At 41.0% G+C, this 23,308-nt stretch overlaps 1 protein-coding gene across 2 annotated transcripts in view; it reads left to right on the top strand.

Annotated features, from left to right (window-relative positions):
- The window catches only part of LOC126354430 (histone deacetylase HDAC1), a 129,448-nt gene that overhangs the window by 63,218 nt on the left and 42,922 nt on the right, over positions 1-23,308 (top strand). For both annotated transcript variants that reach the window (XM_050004079.1, XM_050004078.1), the window contains exon 6: positions 21,384-21,633. In XM_050004079.1, the coding sequence (XP_049860036.1) occupies positions 21,384-21,633 (250 nt within the window). The remainder of the gene's footprint in view (positions 1-21,383; positions 21,634-23,308) is intronic.

Here is a 23,308-nt window from a genome sequence, read left to right as displayed (position 1 = left end):
GTGGATGATAACACAGTAGACCATTTGGAACTCGTGAAAAAAACTATAGAACCAAGCAAAGGAGTTTGTATTATGTCGTCGTCTGGGATTCACAGATTTTATGGAAAGGTAATTCCATATAAACTCAGTGCAGCACTCACCCCGACTGTCAGATTTGTTTCAAATGGCGTACGTTCAGTGATCCAGATAAGAGACAGAAACCTACCAAATAGTATAGGAATATTAGGCTACAGTTGTTAGAAAAGCTATAGGTCTGCAAAGTTTTGAAGTAGTGCGAAATTTAACATAAATGACTACAATTCTGATTGTAATCCAGATAAAGCACTGAAATTTGTCACTGAGAAGCTAATGAGCAGAACTTTGCTTTGGTATGCAAGATGGCTGGTTTCTAAGAATTTTCACATTCAAGGTATCTTTGACCTTGATTCTCTCAAAAGACACCACCTTCAATATCTCAAAAAAAAAAAAAAAAAAAAAAAGTGTTGCTCCAATATGTTACTATAAATGTGGTAAATACCAAGAAGGCACATCAAAGGCTCAGGACCAAAAATTTATTTTGTCTCCATCAGTGCACTAACAAAATGCAGTAATTTCTTACAGAACAGCTGACAATAGCAGTCACTATTATTCTCACAAATTGGTGAAAATTTCTTGTTGTCAATAACAAATCATAGAGACTTTTATTTCAACCAGTCATTATTGGCTTGTTTCATGGGTGTTGCTTGTTTACTCCAACTGCAGTGTTGTACATGTACTGGGAAATAGTCTGTAGTAGAGGCTTGTAAAAAATGGATCTCAGGTCAAAATTGAACTGTCGCAAAACAATTTAAAGATGGTCTTGCAGGAGTACAGTTGAATTTGAGGAGTGGTCGGGAGTGGATGGTGAATAAGTGTCTTGATATATTTCCTGGTGGAAAAAATTTGAAGCAAATGTAGAAAGCAATCAACAAAACCTTTAAACCCCTGCAGGTGCTGCCTCAGCTGTGCAAGTTACTTAGAGATGATGATAGTGCAGATGAAAGAGCACCTGATCTAGCATTAGACTCTTTAAATACTAACCTTCAATTTCTGGGCGAATCTCCTGTGAAGAGACAGAGGCTAAATACATAAACAAAAATTGGAAAGGTTGCCTCTTGTGTTGGAACATACTTACGTGTTACAACTGGAAAAAGAAGAGTATAAAAAATGGAAAAACAGAAATCATGGCCCAGGTAAAAGATAAGTTTCACAACACAGAATGTATGTGTGACAAAATACAAATTATGACAGCATTTCCAAAGAGCTGGAGCATAAGGAAAACCATGAAAGAATTTTCCTACTTACTAGTTTTTGGATGGATGTGCTGCCCAATACAAAAACAGAAAGAATTTCATGTCCTATCACCAGGAAGATCACGGTAAAGGACCTTGGGGTGAGATTGTAGGGCTTTCAGAGAGATTAGCCCCACTTGTCAGCCTCAAGTGACATGAAACCCATATTTTGACAGACTGACACTTCTTTCAGAGGTGCAAAGAAAATATTTTCATGCGTGTTCGACTACACATCAGTCTCCCATCATGATTAAGTCATTGCTGATTGAAGCGACATTGCAAGAATACAAGTACGATTCCAAGTACCCATTAGCTTCATTGTAACGAAGACATGTTCTTTTTTAAATGATAGAGTGAAGCAATTAGGTTTTTTTTCCCTACTCTAGATTTCGGCTACTGGCTAGCCATTATCAATGCACTATTTTTTAAACTCGATGCATATTAGTTCCCTATTGTTTTGGTGTCAGTCACAGATCCTTGAATATTTATTCAAAGAACTGTGACTGACATCCAAACAACAGGGAACTAACATTTATAGAGTTTAAAAAATAGTGCATTGATAATGGCTAGGCACTAGCCAAAATCTGGATTCGACGATGAATGGTTGGTGCGCTCTATCATTTATAAATTGCATAACAGTCGTTGAGTGCACCCACTTTCCTAATGGAAAGTAACTTGATAAAGACATATTCTACTTCTTTAGCATGCAGAGAAGTGTTGGTGATTGATATGTGAAAATACATACATACATAGATTTGTTGCCTGTATGTATGACAATTGTTGGTGGGCTGCATATGTCTTACAAAGTTGTGTGTAATGGACAATCCACAGTGGAATAATGACAATATTATGAAAAGGATAATTGTTGCTTACCATGTAGCGGAAATGCTGCATCGCAGATAGGCACAGCAAAAAGCCTGGCAGCTAGAGACTGCTCATGTGAACGTGAGCTCTGTTCTCTGATAGTCTATCCGTGACTCAGCATCTCCACTATATACTGAGTAACAACCATTCTTTTTATAATAAAATTATGAAGAAACAGATGAAGTTTAATCAGCATGGACCATCTCCATCATTTGTATTTCCGCCCATACCAGACACATTTGTTAGCCGAAGATGTGACATTCTCACAAGACTGGATCCATTGACACCAGCTGGAAGGATATACTCTGTCCGTGCATCAGATATTATGACCATTGATAATTTTAATTGGAGACTTGTGAAATGATATGTAACCACTTGTTATTGCCTGTTCATTGAAGCTACGTGGTAAATGGTTCATAATACCATATACTAACATAAAGCATATTCTGGTACAAAATTACTTATGAATTGTATTTTTCAATAATTTGTATTTCGTATTTATGTACTACCTTCTGCATTTTGATAGTACATTGATGCTAAGAAAATAAATTTTTGGTCTTGATGTCTTTGGTGTCTGATGTTGATATTTACCAGTTTATAGAAGCAAAAAAAAGTGTAGTGTTTTGAAATGCTCAAGGTCAAAGATTAAGGTCAGTAACCTGGAATATGAAACTTATTAGAAACCTGCCGCCTTGCCTATCAGTGTTAAAGCTCTACTCATTAGGTTTTCAATGATATAAGGTTCACTGATGTATCTAGATTAGAACTAGAATTATAGTCATTTGTGTTGAGACAGATGCATGTAAATTTCACACTATTTTGAAACTTTGCAACCTGTAACATTTATCAGAACTGTCATATACCTCTACAAAGTAGTAGTTTTCCATCTCCCATGTGGATCAGTTTACTTTTCTGTGTGGAATTGACATGGAATTACCCTTAAGCCTTTCACTCATATTGAACAAAATCTGTATCAACAATTCGCAGAGAAACAAGTTGCTGATTTAGCCTGTTAGCATACTACAGAGCTAAAACTTCCATTAGAACAGTAAGAAATTCAGAACTGAAAGAGGGGTAAGGCAAGTAGATTCCATATCTCAGCAGATGTAAAAGTTTTCATGTCCTCAGGATGGAAAAAAATGAACAAATATATTTTGAAAAAATGTATTGAACTACCTACTTATAGTTTGTGATATTGTGCTGTTTGCCTATTTTTCACATGAACTTCAACAAAAATGGCTTAACTCAATAGAGCAAGTTTAAAGATAGGTCAGAAATTGAATATTAGAGAATAAAATAACATATAAACCCCACAGCAGAAAGAAAACTGTGTAAATTAGTAATGAAGTTGCAGAAAAAACTGGCAGCAAGTTTTACTATTCATGGCAGTTAAAGACTCCTGGCATACAGGAAGGCAAATAAACTGAAATGTGTACGAATGGCATTTAGTGTAGATGGGAAACTTAATAGTGTTTTCGGCCGTGAGCATCCAATGCGTCTCAAAAGGAAAGTTAACACTCATTGTGTGTTACCAATTTGGTGTAATGGATAACTATTTAGACATTTATTCAGTATTGAAAACCATTCAGAAACTGACTGTTGGAAAGATGCATGTTAGAAGTCAAAAGGGAAGACAGAAAACAAAACAAATGATTCAGGAATCAGTCTGCAGTGGTGTTTGTAATTACGGCCGTAATGAAAATGAACCAGGGCACACAGTTAATCAAACAGCCAGTGAGGCCAAAGGATTTCTTTGCAGAAATTCAAGGGGTAAGAAAAGACAGAGATGGCCTAACGTAAAGGAGAGTTGGTAAAGAACATTACAAATCGTGCAGGAGCAGATTGTTATTATTATTATTATTATTGTTGTTGTTGTTGTTGTTGTTAGACTCAATCCCGATCTGTTGGCAGCAGTGAAGTTTTGCTTTTTTGGCTAACAAGCCTATTGGTAGAACTATTACAAGTGACTGGAAACGTCTGTTCTTGATGTTATGAGGAGTTTAATGTGGAAGAGTTCATATAGTGAGGAGGTGCCTTGAACTTCATGGAGCAAAGGAATTTATTTTAATTTAGCTGTAGTTAGACAAAATGTCACACTTAATACCACAATGCTTCATTGTTTTGGAAGTAGATAATTGGCATAAAGGGGAAAATGTTTTACATTTCTTTTCAAAGATGATATTGGTGATGTGAAGTCATTATCTGTGAGACTTTGTTGACACTCTGTAGAAGTTGTTGGTCACACTCTATGTGATCATGATTAGAACAGCAGTGACTTTTTATGTCAGTGCAAGCAAAGGAATTTTAATTACTGCATTATAGGTGGGTAACATTGATAGTCATCTAATTCTCTTCATTATGACTGCCTGGTGTGATATAGCTGTACTTGAGTGTGGGGGTCTGAATGTGTTTGAAAAATTACTTGGTCTGTTTAACTGTGACAGTGTTGGAGGTTAGACTTCGAACTGTTGTAACCTCCCTTTGTTGTTGGTAACATACCCAGATCAACTTGTGATATCTAGCAGCTTTGTGTCCTGTGGAGATATACAGCCTGTGAGACGACTGAATAGTGAGAAACTGTGCTTCCAGGTAGTGACTGGAAGTAATTAAAGTGAGATATTACTTGTTGTTGTTGTTGTCGTCTTCAGTCCTGAGACTGGTTTGATGCAGCTCTCCATGCTACTCTATCCTGTACAAGCTGCTTCATCTCCCAGTACCTACTGCAACCTACATCCTTCTGATTCTGCTTAGTGTACTCATCTCTCGGTCTCCCTCTACGATTTTTACCCTCCACGCTGCCCTCCAATGCTAAATTTGTGATCCCTTGATGCCTCAAAACATGTCCTACCAACCGATCCCTTCTTCTAGTCAAGTTGTGCCACAAACTTCTCTTCTCCCCAATCCTATTCAATACCTCCTCATTAGTTACGTGATCTATCCACCTTATCTTCAGTATTCTTCTGTAGCACCACATTTCGAAAGCTTCTATTCTCTTCTTGTCCAAACTAGTTATCGTCCACGTTTCACTTCCATACATGGCTACACTCCAAACAAATACTTTCAGAAACGACTTCCTGATACATAAATCTATATTCGATGTTAACAAATTTCTCTTCTTCAGAAACGCTTTCCTTGCCATTGCCAGTCTACATTTTATATCCTCTCTACTTCGACCATCATCAGTTATTTTACTTCCTAAATAGCAAAACTCCTTTACTACTTTAAGTGTCTCATTTCCTAATCTAATTCCCTCAGCATCACCCGATTTAATTTGACTACATTCCATTATCCTCGTTTTGCTTTTGTTAATGTTCATCTTATATCCTCCTTTCAAGACACTGTCCATTGCGTTCAACTGCTCTTCCAAGTCCTTTGCCGTCTCTGACAGAATTACAATGTCATCGGCGAACCTCAAAGTTTTTACTTCGTCTCCATGAATTTTAATACCTACTCCAAATTTTTCTTTTTTTTCCTTTACTGCTTGCTCAATATACAGATTGAATAACATCGGGGAGAGGCTACAACCCTGTCTCACTCCCTTCCCAACCACTGCTTCCCTTTCATGTCCCTCGACTCTTATAACTGCCATCTGGTTTCTGTACAAATTGTAAATAGCCTTTTGCTCCCTGTATTTTACCCCTGCCACCTTTAGAATTTGAAAAAGAGTATTCCAGTCAACATTGTCAAAAGCTTTCTCTAAGTCTACAAATGCTAGAAACGTAGATTTGCCTTTTCTTAATCTTTCTTCTAAGATAAGTCGTAAGGTCAGTATTGCCTCACGTGTTCCAACATTTTGACGGAATCCAAACTGATCCTCCCCGAGGTCTGCATCTACCAGTTTTTCCATTCGTCTGTAAAGAATTCGCGTTAGTATTTTGCAGCCGTGGCTTATTAAACTGATAGTTCGGTAATTTTCACATCTGTCAGCACCTGCTTTCTTTGGGATTGGAATTATTATATTCTTCTTGAAGTCTGAGGGTATTTCGCCTGTCTCATACATCTTGCTCACCAGCTGGTAGAGTTTTGTCATGACTGGCTCTCCCAAGGCCGTCAGTAGTTCTAATGGAATGTTGTCTACTCCGGGGGCCTTGTTTTGACTCAGGTTTTTCAGTGCTCTGTCAAACTCTTCACGCAGTATCGTATCTCCCATTTCGTCTTCATCTACATCCTCTTCTATTTCCATAATATTGTCGTCAAGTACATCGCCCTTGTATAGACCCTCTATATACTCCTTCCACCTTTCTGCTTTCCCTTCTTTGGTTAGAACTTGGTTTCCATCTGAGCTGTTAATATTCATACAAGTGGTCCTCTTTTCTCCAAAGGTCTCTTTAATTTTCCTGTAGGCAGTATCTATCTTACCCCTAGTGAGATAAGCCTCTACATCCTTACATTTGTCCTCTAGCCATCCCTGCTTAGCCATTTTGCACTTCCTGTCGATGTCATTTTTGAGACGTTTGTATTTCTTTTTGCCTGCTTCATTTACTGCATTTTTATATTTTCTCCTTTCATCAATTAAATTCAATATTTCTTCTGTTACCCAAGGATTTCTAGCAGCCCTCGTCTTTGTACCTACTTTATCCTCTGCTGCCTTCACTACTACATCCCTCAGAGCTACCCATTCTTCTTCTACTGTATTTCTTTCCCCTATTCCTGTCAATTGTTCGGTAATTTTCACATCTGTCAGCACCTGCTTTCTTTGGGATTGGAATTATTATATTCTTCTTGAAGTCTGAGGGTATTTCGCCTGTCTCATACATCTTGCTCACCAGCTGGTAGAGTTTTGTCATGACTGGCTCTCCCAAGGCCGTCAGTAGTTCTAATGGAATGTTGTCTACTCCGGGGGCCTTGTTTTGACTCAGGTTTTTCAGTGCTCTGTCAAACTCTTCACGCAGTATCGTATCTCCCATTTCGTCTTCATCTACATCCTCTTCTATTTCCATAATATTGTCGTCAAGTACATCGCCCTTGTATAGACCCTCTATATACTCCTTCCACCTTTCTGCTTTCCCTTCTTTGGTTAGAACTTGGTTTCCATCTGAGCTGTTAATATTCATACAAGTGGTCCTCTTTTCTCCAAAGGTCTCTTTAATTTTCCTGTAGGCAGTATCTATCTTACCCCTAGTGAGATAAGCCTCTACATCCTTACATTTGTCCTCTAGCCATCCCTGCTTAGCCATTTTGCACTTCCTGTCGATGTCATTTTTGAGACGTTTGTATTTCTTTTTGCCTGCTTCATTTACTGCATTTTTATATTTTCTCCTTTCATCAATTAAATTCAATATTTCTTCTGTTACCCAAGGATTTCTAGCAGCCCTCGTCTTTGTACCTACTTTATCCTCTGCTGCCTTCACTACTACATCCCTCAGAGCTACCCATTCTTCTTCTACTGTATTTCTTTCCCCTATTCCTGTCAATTGTTCCCTTATGCTCTCTCTGAAACTCCGTACAACCTCTGGTTCTTTCAGTTTATCCAGGTCCCATCTCCTTAATTTCCCACATTTTTGCAGTTTCTTCAGTTTTAATCTACAGGTCATAACCAATAGATTGTGGTCAGAGTCCACATCTGCCCCTGGAAATGTCTTACAACTTAAAACCTGGTTCCTAAATCTCTGTCTTACCATTATATAATCTATCTGATACCTTTTAGTATCTCCAGGGTTCTTCCACGTATACAACCTTCTTTCATGATTCTTAAACCAAGTGTTAGCTATGATTAAGTTGTGCTCTGTGCAAAATTCTACTAGGCGGCTTCCTCTTTCATTTCTTAGCCCCAATCCATATTCACCTTCTCTCCCTTTTCCTGACACTCGAATTCCAGTCACCCATTACTATTAAATTTTCGTCTCCCTTCACTATCTGAATAATTTCTTTTATTTCATCGTACATTTCTTCAATTTCTTCATCATCTGCAGAGCTAGTTGGCATATAAACTTGTACTACTGTAGCAGGTGTGGGCTTCGTATCTATCTTGGCCACAATAATGCGTTCACTATGCTGTTTGTAGTAGCTTACCCGCATTCCTATTTTCCTATTCATTATTAAACCTACTCCTGCATTACCCCTATTTGATTTTGTGTTTATAACCCTGTAGTCACCTGACCAGAAGTCTTGTTCCTCCTGCCACCGAACTTCACTAATTCCCACTATATCTAACTTTAACCTATCCATTTCCCTTTTTAAATTTTCTAACCTACCTGCCCGATTAAGGGATCTGACATTCCACGCTCCGATCCGTAGAACACCAGTTTTCTTTCTCCTGATAACGACATCCTCCTGAGTAGTCCCCGCCCGGAGATCCGAATGGTGGACTATTTTACCTCCGGAATATTTTACCCAAGAGGATGCCATCATCATTTAATCATACAGTAAAGCTGCATGTCCTCGGGAAAAATTACGGCTGTAGTTTCCCCTTGCTTTCAGCCGTTCGAAGTACCAGCACAGCAAGGCCGTTTTGGTTAATGTTGCAAGGCCAGATCAGTCAATCATCCAGACTGTTGCCCCTGCAACTACTGAAAAGGCTGCTGCCCCTCTTCAGGAACCACACGTTTGTCTGGCCTCTCAACAGATACCCCTCCGTTGTGGTTGCACCTACGGTACGGCCATTTGTATCGCTGAGGCACGCAAGCCTCCCCACCTACGGCAAAGTACATGGTTCATGGGGGGAGGAGATATTATTTATAATAAGAAAATCATTTCCATGGGACTGCTGAGCTCTGTGTGTGTTCAGAAAACATGTGACAATAACTCCATTAGCAAAACACCCAATTATAAAGCTTATTAGAAATCAGACTCAAACAAAAGAAAGAAAACTTGCTAGCTTTTGAACTTATCCTTTAATGAGCTAGAATAAAACACACACACACACACACACACACACACACACACACACACACACACACACACACCTATACATGTCCCTATGTGGTGCCATCTGAACCAACAAATGCTATTGTAGTGCCTTGCGAATTTCGGGGTAAATTCTAGACACACTCGTATTTCCACTGTCTTGAACACATGTTATTTTAAATATGGGTTTGTGAAAGTGGAACTGTGTCTACTGTGCCATGATTATGTGTGTGCAGGACTGGCGTGTATCGGATGGTTGATTGGCGTGGGCAGGTAGTCGCTGCACTCACCTCAGAAGTTACACGCTATAACTATATGTTTACGTAATGTGTATACATAAACATACGTTATAAACGTCCCCGTTCGTAGTCGCTAATTATAACAATATGTTTCTTTAGTGCTGCAACATATAGCTATAATCAGCGGTGGAAATATATTTGCGAACGCCGACCGTGTGCGGCTGTCTCTTGTTGGATCGTCTGATCAGCCGGAAGTTGCATTGCAGAGGAGAGTAAATGCCTATTCAAAATATAATTGCTTTTGGATAGCTCAACATGAATTTCCTAAGGGACCGTAGTTTATCATGCATTTACCGGTAGAATGTGGCACGTAGAAAATATTTCGCCGCATACAACTTCCGTCCGATTTCGACGAAAGAAGTCGTCACTGTGAACTGTCTATTTGGCAGAAACATAAAGAAAATTAAATACCTTCATGAAGGAGTGAGATATAGATTCTACCCTAAATAAATAGTCCATACACCAATTCCATTTAAATCTGAGTTTATGGCACTTAATAGAAGAACTTACACTGCAATGAAAAATTTAACATGGATGCCGTTTTGACTGGCACTTCTCTTCTGGTAATGACAATAATTCCTTTGACGTTTTCACATACACGTCGCACAATAAATTTACTGCTATGCTGTATTGCACTTTTAGTATTGCACTTTACTTTACACTAAAATGTTGTTATTTTTAATGATAATAATACGGCGGCAAGACGTGCGCGTCCGACACAAGTTACAAGAGACGAGAAGAATGAGTAACTGTTCATCGAGAATATCTCGTAAATAAAAAAAAGAAATGTGTAAAAGTGTTCTTCTTCTGTCCGTTTTTCGCGCCGCGGTTTTCAAAGTCAATAACTCACTGCATCTCTGACGGCGCTTCGACAATAAACAAGTTACGTCACAGGTCGTTCACCTTTTACTTTCTTGCAACATTATTTGCTAACTGTAGCTGTTGCCGAGCGACTGCTCGATTAGTGAATGATTTAAAATGATAAGGCAATCACATAATGTTACAACGTCCAGCACAAGGAGCGGACGCACCGTACTCCATGACGGTGCTACGTCAGTCATTATTGAGAACAGCTGAATGTGGTTAAAGAAAAGAAAACAAACTTAACTTATTCACTTGCTTTCATGAGGTCTGGATGGTGGATTTGCTGGAGTTTTATGGATTGTATGTGTTACAAAATATGTAAAAGTATCTTTTGGACTGGTAATTGTTGGGCTTACAAAAAATGAATCATTTATATGGTGTTTTGTTTGCGGAAATGGAAATATAGTGCAATTGGTTTAAAAGTATCCTGAGTGTATGGAGTTATTTTAAGAGTATAAAAATTGGGCAGACAATCACAACTGGCTACCCTGAAAAGAAGATTGGTGAAACAACTCCATGTAAGCTCAATAATAAAGTGGGAGTGTGAGTCTGGCACACTAGCACCACACTGCTCCCTCTAGTCACTGGAAACCGCCAGACTATTTTCCAATAGATGGACTGGTTGTGGCGGGTGTAGTGGGGTAGGGTGGGTAGAGGGAGAGGGAGGCAGGGGAAGGGACTGGGAGTGGGATGGATAGTGGCACGAAGGTAGGTGGGTGGTTTGCTGGCTAGGAAAGTGGGAGGAAGATGTGGCAGATACATGGACAGGCACGATTGTAATGGCCATTGGGAAGTGGCATACAGTAAAGGTGACATGGGGATGTGAATTGGGAGAGAGTGACAGGACACAGGAAGGGGAAATTAGATGCAGATCCAGAGTGTGTGAGGGCAGTGGGTTACCCGACGTTGGGGCCAGGACAATTATAGGAGCAGTAGATGTCTTGTAAGGATAAGTTCCATCTTCATGATCAGAGAAGCTGATGGTGGAGCAAAGAATCCAGACGTTCAGCTTGTGAAGCAGGCATTGATATTGAACATATTATGCCACTGGGTAGTCAATTTTATTCTTTGCAACAATTGGGCAATGGCCAACATCTTGGTGGGCAGATGACTGGTAGTCATACCAACAGAAAAAGCTGTGCAGTTTTTCCAGCAGAGTAGGTATGTGAAGACATGTGATCTCTGGCAACATATTGGTAGTGGGAGTGGCATAGGAATGGACCAAGATGATGTGTAGGTTGGGTGAGTGACGGATCACTTCTTTGGGAAGAGTGGGAAGGATTTTGGGTAGGATGTCCCACAGTTCTGGACAGGAGGAGAGATAATAAAGGCTTTGTTAAAGGATATGGTTCAGTTGTTCTAGTCCAGTGTGACATTGGTTGTTGAGGGGGTTCCTCCTTTGTTTCTGATGCTTGGTGTGGTGGGAGGATTGGGGGTGTGTGATGTTATGGCCCAAGAGATCTGTTTGTGTACTAGGTTCTAGGTTTGGCAGGTATTGCCTGTCTTTAACGGCCGGCTTTTATGAGGCCTTGAGCATACTGGACAAGGGAGTTCTCATCACTGCAGATACATTGTTTATGGGTGGCTAGGCTGTATGTGAGAGATCTTTTGGTGTGGAAGGGATGGCATCTGAAGAAATGCAGGTACTGCTGCTGGTTAGTGGGCTTAATGTGTGCAGATGTGTGGATGGAGCCATCAGTGGGTTGGAGGTCAATGCCTAGGAAGAAGGTGCATTGGCTAGAGGATGACTAACTGAAGTAGATGGGCGAAAGGGTGTTGGGATTGTGAAGGAATGTGAATAGGATGTATTGGCCCTGAGTCCGTATCATGAAGATATCATCAATGAACATGAATCAGATTAGGTGTTGGGAATTTCGGTAGGCTCTAGGCCTTCCTCTAGATTGCCCATACAAAGGATGACATAGGAGTGTGTCATGTGGATGCCCATGTCTGTGCCATGGATTTGTTTATAAACCTTCCCTTCAAAGGAAAATTAGTTGTGGGTCAGGATATAGTTTGTAAGGTGGATGAGGAATGAGATGGTGGGTTTTGAATCTGACGGATGTTGGAAAAAGTAGTGGAAAGACCATGGGCATGAAGGATGTTGGTGTATAGGGAGGTGGCATCAGCAGTGACAAGTAGGGATCCATGAGCTAAAGGGATGGGGATTGGTGAAAGTCAGTGAAGGAAGTGGTTAGTACACTATGTGATCAAAAGAAGCTGGACAGGTGGCTGAAAATGACTTAAAAGTTCACGGCATCCTCAATTGGTAATCCTAGAATTCAATATGGTGTTAGTCCACCCTTAGCCTTGATGGCAGCTTCCATGCTCATAGGCATATATTCAGTCAGATGCTGGAAGGTTTCTTGGGTAATGGCAGCCCATTCTTCACGAAGTGCTGCACTGAGGAGAGGTATCAATGTTGGTCGGTGAGGCTGGCATGAAGTCGGCATTCCAAAACATACCAAAGGTGTTATAGGATTCAGATCAGGACTCCATTACAGGGATGTTGTTGTTATGTAACCACTCTGCCACAGGCTATGCTTTTTTTGAGCAGGTGCTCAGTCGTGTTGAAAGATGCAATTGCCATCCCCGAATTGCCCTTCAACAGCAGGAAGCAAGAAGGTGCTTGAAACATCAGTGTAGGCCTGTGCTGCGATAGTGCCATGAAAAACAACAAGGGGTGCAAGCCCCCTCCACAAAAAACACGACCACACCATAACACCACTGCCTCCGAATTTTCCTGTTGGAACTACTTAAGCTGGCGGATAACCTTCACCAGGCGTTTGCCATACCCACACCCTGCCATTGAATGTTCAAATTGTGTACCGTGATTGATCATGCCACACAATGTTTTTCCACTGTTCAACTGTCCAATGTTTACACTCCTTACACCAAGCGAGGCATCGTTTGGCACCTCGGCGTGATGTGTGGCTTATGAACAGCCGCTCGACCACCATGAAATCCAAGTTTCTTCACCTCCTGCCTAACTGTCATAGTACTTGCAATGGATCCTGATGCAGTTTGGAATTCCTATGTGATGGTCTGGATAGATGTCTGCCTATTACACATTACGATTCTCCTCAACTGTCCAAGGTCTCTGTCAGTCAACAGACAAGATTGGCCTGTACGATTTTGTGCTGTACATGTCCCTTCATGTTTCCACGTCACTAGCACATCGGAAACAGTGGGTCTAGTGATGTTTAGGAGTGTGGAAATCTTGCGTACAGACATATAACACAAGTAACACCCAATCACCTGACCACATTCGAAGTCCGTGAGTTCTGCGGAGTGCCCCATTCTCCTCTCTTGTGATGCCTAATGACTACTGAGGTTGCTGATATGGAGTACCTGGCAGTAGGTGGCAGCACAATGCACCTAATATGTAAAATGAATGTTTTTGGTGGTGTCCGGATACATTTGATGTGGGAGTCTAGGTTTCGGGCAATTGGTTGGAGGTGTTGGTCAACAAGAGCAGAAATTCTATCAATGTCAACATGAAAGTCAGCTACAGTGGGGTGACCAAGATATTTGGGTTTGTGGATTTTTGCGGTGGAAATGAGTGTGCTGGGTGTTATTGGGGTGGGGAGGGACATTGGAACTCAAGTGAGAAGTTCTGGAAAGTACATGGATTTCAGTATGGATTAGAGGTTATGCTGAACTTCTGGGATGAGATAACTCTGGCAGAGCTTGTATGTGGAGGAGTCAGACAGTTGGCAGAGGCCTTGTGTCAGATAGTCACTGCAACTCATCATAACAATGGTGGGGCCTTTGTCTCTAGGGAGGATGATCAGGTCTGGATCTGTATTCAGATCATGTATGGCTGTCTTTTCGTCTACAGAAGGGTTTTTGTTATTAGGAAGGGACCTGGGAAAGGATGGAGGCCAAGTTGGAGTTGAGGAATTACTGGCACCATCCACATCATTACGAAATGTCATATTCATGAAACAAGTGTTAATCTAATGCAACTGGAAGCTGACTTGGGGCGGTTATGTGGAGGGGGGAGCGGGGCATGAAGAGGCATGGTCGGATGGTGGTATGAACTGAGAGAGGCAAGGTTCAGTACTGGATGAGGTTGGTTTTGGTTGGAGGAATTGGTAATTGTGATTGTTTCCACTGTAGGGATTGGGAGGGGGAGAGCAGTGTCTGACAAGACCAACATGGTTAAAATGGGATGTAGGGCTGAAAGTTAAGCTTCTGGATAGGATCGAAACTTATGTGGGACTAGGGTTTTTGGTGGAGAGGTTAGCAATGGTGTTTGAGGTTTGCTTGGGTTGTGGGGTGCTGGGAGGGAGTTTTGGTGAACGTGGTAAATGAAAGTGGTCAGATAGGCAGGGTCTGGGAGCTATGAGGGGCTGAAGAGGGGGTCCTCTATGAATAAGATGGATGTTGATGGATAGTGGTGCCCCAAGACTGGAGTAGGGTGCCAGTAGGTTGACAGTTTGTGGAGGTGTTGCCTGGAATGCTCCTTCAGGTTTTGGAGTGCAAGGGTTTTTGTTTCAGAGATGTTGCGTATGTAGCGAATATTGCACAGCAATAGTGTCTTGCAAAGGGAGTACAGGTGGTTCTGGAATACCTGTATCATAGAGAGGTGTTCTTGCAGTACCAGGTTCATGAGGGAGAGGGTCTGGGCAGAATCTGAGGAAAGATGTGGGTTGTTGTGAATGGAGGGGTGGGATCCCTACTGGGATTTTTATGGGTAGCCATTTTGAGGGGATTGTATGGTTGAGACATCATTTAAAGAGCAAGATATGGGACTGGATTTTTGCAAGGGAAAGAGATACTTTTCAGAACTGGTGCAGCAATGTGTGAGCAGTGGTCCATTGGGATAGGGATGATGATAGGATATGCAAATAACACAGGAAATTGGTAACTGAAAGTATTAGGTGGCTGTAAGGAGAGCTGGGTAGTATGGAGTGAATTCATAGAGTTAAAAGGACGGGACAGATTGTACTGGAAGCGACAGGATGGATTTTGGCGTGAAGATATTTGATCATGCAAAATCATTATCATACACAGGAAAGAAGAAGGCAAGACATAAAGTTCTGATGGGAAGAATGTGTGGCGGGGGTGTGGTTAGTTAGTAGCTGGAAGGCGATACAACTGTGACCCATTGGATGGCTCACAAAACAGAGTGCTGCACCATCAGAAAGGCCACGACCAATGGTGTCAGGTGTCATGAAAGCTTCACATGATCACATTGGTCAGAATAGGCTGCTTCACAGCCCAAGCTATGTGGACCATTCCCTCTGCCACCAGCTTCTTTGAACCACGAAGATGGAAGTTACCCTTGTAACACATTGTCTGGTCCCGTAAGTGTCCTGGCCTCTATCTCAGGTAAACTACTGTCCCCATCTACATCTACCGGGTGGTTATAATTAAACTTTCCCTAATTTAACACATTACAACACAGAAACTAATTACTGTACAAGGACCAAACTTGGTAACATTAATGTCAAGGGCATGCGGAAGAGAAATAATGCAGAATCAATTCAGTCGAAACACTTTTAATATGCTACTATGGTACATCATACCATTTTGTACTGGCACCCATTATGGCTACAAAAGGGGCTCAGTATGGTGACTATCAGTGTCCAGAAGGGTCTGAAACTGCAGGATTGCACTCTTCTTGGCAGAATGAAGCACGTCCATAGGTACGCTGGCTACCTCTCTTGATATGCTGTGCTTCAGTTTAGAATATGTGTGAATGTTCTCCTGGTAAACCCTGTCCTTCGGGTAGCCCAACAACCAGAAATTACAAGGCATGAAATCAGGTGATTGTGCTGGAAAAGCATTGTGTAATGATTGGCCAATAATTTTATCATTTCCATATGTGTTTTGGAGAAGCAGGTGAACTTCATGAGCGATTTGTGGTGGGGCCCATCTTGCATGAAAACTATTGAGTTCGCTGCATCTCTCTGCTTTAGGGCGCATACGATATGCTGCTGAGGCATATCACAGTAATGCTGTCCAGTCACAATGCACATCTTTGGTCCTTGAGAACCAACCTGTTAAAAAAATAATGGGCCAATGATGAACATAGCCATGAAGCCACACCATGAGCTTCATCTGTCCATAAGATAGTTCAGGGCCAGCCCTCTCAACTCCAATCCTTGTGAGAAAGTGGAGAGCGTCCTGTGGTGGAGGCTGCTGTATGGTATGGATCTGGTACAGATATCATTTGAGAATGTTTCGAAGCACCTTCCGTACAGTTGACCATGGGATATTCAACTGTCATGACACAGCACATGCACTGCCTGACGATCAGGAATTGCGTGCAGTGCTGTCTCCCATAGCAACAGCTATTTAATCAACCACCTGTGGTATGACCAGTTGTTGGCTTCTTCCCAGAGCACCAGATTCAACATTGTACGATGAGACAGTTATGATTGAGCTAGGCAGGGCAATGTGTACCATGGTCATTCCACCCATATGTACACCGCTGGTTCAACCATGTGATGTATATTTCTATTGTCAAGTCAGAATTCTAATTTAAAGACTACAAAGTGCCCCTGAATTGCTCCACCAACAGCGAGAAATATCATTAAGAGAAGATGCAATTAAAATACATTCGATCATGCATCATCAATTCAGTGCTCCTGTGTTCACCCCTATGATCCAGTACGCTTGGTTTGCATCCAAACTGATAGCGGACAAACCGTCGTTTCAAAACTTGAATGAAGTGTCCTTTCCAATGACACGTTTCAGCAAAATGTAACTGCTCAAACAATGCCTATAATAGATGTCATCATAAAAATTGGGAATCTTCTACTGTGATAATGAATAAAAAGTAGTGCATGTAATGACAAGAATATTTGGAAACTTTATTTTCATTAACACTTTTACCTAATTATATTAATATACTGCTTGAATGTGTTTAATTTCTATGGTAAATAGTTGAACAATTGGAAATATGTAGAAAAAATAAATAAAAAAAATCAGGAAGCACCTGGGATTGATACCAGGTTGCCTGTTTCGCAAGGAATGCCCTTGACCATTGCGCTACGCCGTTAATGACAAACAGATCTCTGAACAAGGTATATAGTGCTATCGGAAAAATTTCCGAGAGCATTTGCTCCTTTCCTAAGGCCCACTCAGGCCAAATATTGAAGGCACGTGAAATGGAGACCCACCTCCCTCTACACATGGTGTGTCCTGATTGGCAACATCCTCTTGTCAGTCTCAATAAATTTTATTATATTCGAACTGAGAATAGGTTGCAAGGATTCTGCAGCAGACCAAAGTTAGGGACATTGGTCCATAATTTTGTGGTTCTGTTCTTTTACCCTACTTGTATGCTGGAGTCACCTGCACTTTCTTCCAGTCAGTTGGGACTCTTGTGTTGGGCAAGAGTTCATGATAAATGCAGGCTTGGTGGGGGACCAATGCCGTAGAGTACTCTTCGTAAAACCGAATTGCGATTGCATCCAGCCCTGGGGGCTTACTTTTTCCTCAACTCTTTCAGTTGTTTCTCTACACCAGAGATGCTTATTACTGTGTTGTTCATACAGGAGTCTGTTCAGTGGTCAAATGATGGTATGTGTGTATGATTCTCCTGTGTGAACAATTTCTTGATCGTGAAATTTAAAACATCGGTTTTTGTTTTGCTATCGTCAATTGCCACACCTTGCTTCACAAGGGACTAAGTAGAAGCCTTAGACCTGCTCAGCAATCTTAATAGGACCAGAGTTTTCTCAGGTTCTCTGCCAGATTTTCTGCTAGGGTGTGACAGTGGTAGTTGTTGCAAACTTCATGCATAGATCTCTTCACAGATTCACGAATCTCTTCTAATCTTTGCTTTTCATCATTTATGCGTTCTCTTTTTAACCAAGAGTGCAACGGTTCTGCTTCCTTAGCATCTTCCAAATTTTGTTATTAAACATAGTGGGTGTTTCTCATCCTTCGTCCACTTACTAGGCACATAGCTCTCCAGACCTGTTCCTCGTCCTGTTACCCCTCCCAATTCACGTTACCATGTCACATTCAGCATATGCACTTCCCACTGGCCACTACAATCATGACATCCCATATACCTGCCACCTCTCCATCCCACAATCGTAGCTGACAAACTGGCCACCTCCCTCTGAACCAGTACACCACCCATCCCCAGTCCTTCTCCCAGCCTCCCTCTCCCTCTCCCTGCCTCCCTCTCCCTCTACCTCTCCCTCTCACTGCCTCCCTCTCCCTCTACCTCTCCCTCTCACTGCCTCCCTCTCTCCCTCTCACTGCCTCCCTCTCTCCCTCTCACTGCCTCCCTCTCTCCCTCTCACTGCCTCCCTCTCTCCCTCTCACTGCCTCCCTCTCTCCCTCTCACTGCCTCCCTCTCTCCCTCTCACTGCCTCCCTCTCTCCCTCTCTCCCTCTCACTGCCTCCCTCTCTCCCTCTCACTGCCTCCCTCTCTCCCTCTCACTGCCTCCCTCTCTCCCTCTCACTGCCTCCCTCTCTCCCTCTCACTGCCTCCCTCTCTCCCTCTCACTGCCTCCCTCTCTCCCTCTCACTGCCTCCCTCTTCCTCTTTCTCTCACTGCCTCCGTCTTCCTCTTTCTCTCACTGCCTCCCCCTTCCTCCCCCTCCACCTCCCTCTACCTCTCCTTCCCTTTACCACCTGACACTACCCGAACCACAAATAGGCCATGTGCCGTAAAATAGCATTGACAGTGTTAGTTCAGCTGGCTGTGTGTGTGTGTGTGTGTGGGGGGGGGGGGGGGCAACTTCGAAAACAAGGAAGTTTTCTTTATTTTGTGCATGACTATTGACAGGTCATTGCTTCTGCTTTTTGGTGAGTGGTCTCCTTTAATCCAAAATTATATAATATGAATGTAGGTAGGTGAGTGCAACGAGATAATATAGTAATGCAATGAACATGAAACTAAAATACTGACTGGTTGAAACATTTCCTGTGATTTAGTGTTATGTACAGTGGATGTTGTATGGAGAACACCCAGAGGAGGTGTAAAGTACAGATTGTACTGCTACAACTGTAAAATAAGGCGAATGGTCCTTGGTGGTTTGGATGATCATATCCTGGTGTTCACACTGAATGGTGAAGTAGGTGGTAAGGTCTATGAACACTTTTTAGATGACCATGTTCTTTCAGTGTCTTGAACAGTGTTCGCAGTTGTAGGCTTTGCATCCCCCAAGCTCAGAACTTCCTCACTTCTATGTCAATATTCTGTTTGATGAAAATGATGTTGAAGCAAATTGTCTTCTATAGGTTCCACAATCATTGGGTTAGAATATTATTTATCTGATGTGACCTGTGTTAGAAAATGTTAAGGTCATATTATTGTATTGAGCCCCTGTGCTGCTTCAGCTATAAGTCGGGTTCTACCATAGAATACAGAATTTTTCAATTTGAATAAAAATAATAGGGTTTGGGTCAGGTTTGCTACCAAACAAGAAACTAGAAATTTGATCCCTTTCAACTTACACCCTGTGCTTTTAAGAGATAATGACAATTTTCCAATCATTCATTTTATTAACTGAAGTTGAAAGCTGTTACCAGTGTGACATCTGACAGGACATTTGTAGGAGACACATCAAATAATTTTTCCCTTTGATGATGGTGTTCCAAAACTCACCTGAATCTTGTGTACGCTTGAGTTTTGGGTTTCTTCTCTTAGCCACTGACAAATGTCACTGTCTTTCCTGCTTGTGGCCTTTCCCTTTCTCCATTCAGAAGAACTGTTCTGTTTGAAAGTAAAGTTATGTAATGCCTAAATTCAACAATTATCAGTCAAATAATTAGTTACTCATAGGTTTTTCAACTGTCATTATCAAACATCTTTGGTTATTGTATTTACTGTTGCTCGCTACGCAGACAATGTTGGCCTGGTCCAGTTGTCATGATATCTCATATCTGGGTGAATCTCAACAAATCAAATAATTTTGTGATATGAATGTAAATGATTTGACAGAATGAATAGTTATATATTCTCTAACCATGATATTAAGTAGTTCTAAGTTCGAGGGGACTGATGACCATAGATGTTAAGTCCCATAGTGCACAGAGCCATTTGAACCATTTTTTTCTCCAACCATGGTAAACATATTGCCTGTATTTAACATCTTTACTTGTGGAAAATAGTGAACTAACTGCACAAAGAGTCAAAGGTCAGGGAGTGGGGAATACATTTATTCTGCACAAGTTACTTTAGCACACCAATGATTGCTAATATGAGTAGTACAGCTGCTATTTGTACACACTGCAGAATACATACTATGTATTTCAACGGAAAGGAGAGTGGAGGTACCTCTGAAGAAATTATCACAAGTAGTGAGCAGAAAACTCACCCAGTCTTCTTAAATTGTGTAATGAAGAGAAACTAGGGCTTATCAAGAATGATGGAAATTGTTAGGGCAAATAAAGCTAACACTTCATACACCATCGACAGAGATTTAGATGTTTTCTTTTTAGAATTACCTGCCTGCGTCTGCAACCTAAATCCAATTAAATCGGTTTGAAACATAATGAAACAAAAAATATTTTCAAGAAATGTTAAACTTGAAAACTTAAAAAGGGGCTATCACAAAACTGCAAGAAAGAAGTGGTGGTGGAAGACTGAGCTAAATTCTGGGCATACTTAACAATTATTAAATAGAGATGTGAGTTAATGGAGCAGGATATTGGAAAGGCCATAATACCAGTAGTGGTGAAGAAAGTGACTGGACACAAACATTGTGATATACATAGAATAGAAAGGAAATTGTATTCAACTGCAACAGAAATTGATCATACAGCTGATGAAACCACAATTTAAAGACTTGAAGACTTTCACAGCAGTCAATAATAATAAACATTTAATGGTAAGTAATATTTTTATTCATTTGGCAAGCAAGAGATGTATTGACATGTATTTCCCCACTGCTATTGTTTTGAAATTGAATGTACTTCAGATCCTCCTTCCTGTGCAGTTACACAGTTTCTGTTAAGACATGAGCACTCTCACTGCACAGTGCTAAAGTTATGTTAGGAAAATGATAAAGTGCAACCTATTATTATTTGTGTCAAGTGAGCTGTTTCCTATGTTGTAGGAGGCATTTTTATTACGCTATTGTGAAGTTTTTACTTTGTTGACAATTTTAGCTTGTAAATTACATCTTACCCTTGGCATTATTTTATGTTTTAAAGTTGTCTATCATTCATATTTTATTTAAGTATCTCTTTTGAACTGTTGTGTATTTTAATCTGTTTCAAACAGGCCATGGGAAGTGTGTGGAATTTGTGAAAAAATATGGACTACCATTTTTAATGGTCGGTGGTGGTGGCTACACGATACGGAATGTTTCACGATGTTGGACTTATGAGACGTCAGTTGCACTTGGTGTTGAAATAGCCAATGAATTGCCATACAATGATTACTTTGAATATTTTGGTCCAGATTTTAAACTGCACATTAGTCCATCTAACATGGCAAATCAGAATACACCTGAATACTTGGAGAAGATTAAGTAAGTGGATTTTAGTAAAATTTAAAAAAAAAGGTAGTTACTTGCAGTGGCAATCAGTTTGCCTAACAATATTTAATTGTAGAGTGAAAGAATTACTGACTGTGAGAAATGATTATTATTTCGAACATTGGGACCAGCAAGACTTAATATACCTAAATATTAGGAAGTATTGGCTTATGAAGGTCATAGAAATAAGTGTAATATTATGACAACAGTCCATTGCCAGATTACAGGGTTGAAAATTATAGAATATAGTGCTTAGTCTTTGGTGTGCACATATTCGTAAGAATATGTTCAACTAATAGTATTGTAATTGCAATTTCAATGCTAAAAGATTGAAACAGCTCTCTTGCCCAAGCAGCCGGACAGCGGTCATGTGTGCGAGAGGTCTATCTGCTTGTGTGAAAGTGTTTGTTTTCTTTTCTTGTTTGAAGAAGGCTTTGAGCAAAATCTTAATGTGTTACAGTCTTTTAATTTTGACAGTGAGTAGTAGTCTATGCTTCATAACATTTGTTAACTACATTTTGTTATAGCCCCCCCAACTGTCCAAGAATGCTGAAAAATAAAAAAACAAAATGGAAAATGCTTGCGGCTGTTAAATATTCCCCAACAGGATTGTGCCAAAGAGCCATATCACACCCCATTGTAACTGTGATAGAAAAGGACAAAAACTTAAAATATTAAACGCAGAAGTCTCTTAGTTACTGGGGCTGAATGTCACATGCAATTTATTTGTAACATGAGAGCAAACATTGGAAATTCCACATAGGGCTACTTATTGTATAGAACACACATCAAGTTGCTGGCAGGCACAATTAAGACTTTTACATAGATTTTGGTCACAGCCATCATCAGTAAAAGAGGGACAAACACCATTCACACATACAAACAAGCACACCTCATGCGCACACATCCGTCAACTCCAGCAGCTCGGACCGGAATGCAACATCACGAAGGATGCAAGCAGCAATCTGGAAGGAGCAGTGAACTGGATGGGGTGGTGTATGGGTGGGGACAGAGATGAACTGTGTTGAGTGGAGTGTTCAGGGGCTAGAATGTCAACAGCTGCAGCATTGGGAGTGTCTGGAGCAGGGAGGTGGGGAAGAAAGGTGCAAAAAAGAAGAAGAGTGGGGAACCTCCTGATACTGCACTGTTGACATTCTAGTCCCTGCACATTCCACCAGACAGCATTCATCTCTCCCCCCACATGTACACTATCCCTTCCCCTCCCCTTGCCCCTTCCAGAATGCTGCTTGCATCCCATGTGATGTTGCATTCTGGGCTAAGATATTGGAGTTGATGGTCATGTGTGCGTGAGATGTGCTTGCTTGCGGGCATGAATTCTCCCTCCCTCCCTCCCTCTCTCTCTCTCTCTCTCTCTCTCTCTCTCTCTCTCTCTGTTTTTTTACTGATAAAGACTGTGGCCGAAAGCTTGATTGTGCCTGTCTGCAACTTAGCATATGTTCTTTACTGTAAGTATCAATCTGTCTTTTCTTACATTATGTGTAACATTTTTTGATTATCCAATTAGCAGCACCCTACATGTATTGTATTAAAACAGTAAAACAATTGTGACCATAAACCTAATTCAAAAAGGTTCGTGAACTCCTTATATGTCATCACGTAACACAGAATTTGAAATGACTTTAACTCCTGGAAATTGCTTTAAATATCA

The sequence above is a fragment of the Schistocerca gregaria genome, chromosome 3, assembly GCF_023897955.1.
Source record: "Schistocerca gregaria isolate iqSchGreg1 chromosome 3, iqSchGreg1.2, whole genome shotgun sequence".
Lineage (NCBI taxonomy): Eukaryota > Metazoa > Arthropoda > Insecta > Orthoptera > Acrididae > Schistocerca > Schistocerca gregaria.
The sequence above is the reverse complement of the archived record's forward strand: the minus strand, read 5'-3'. Positions and strand labels throughout refer to the sequence as shown.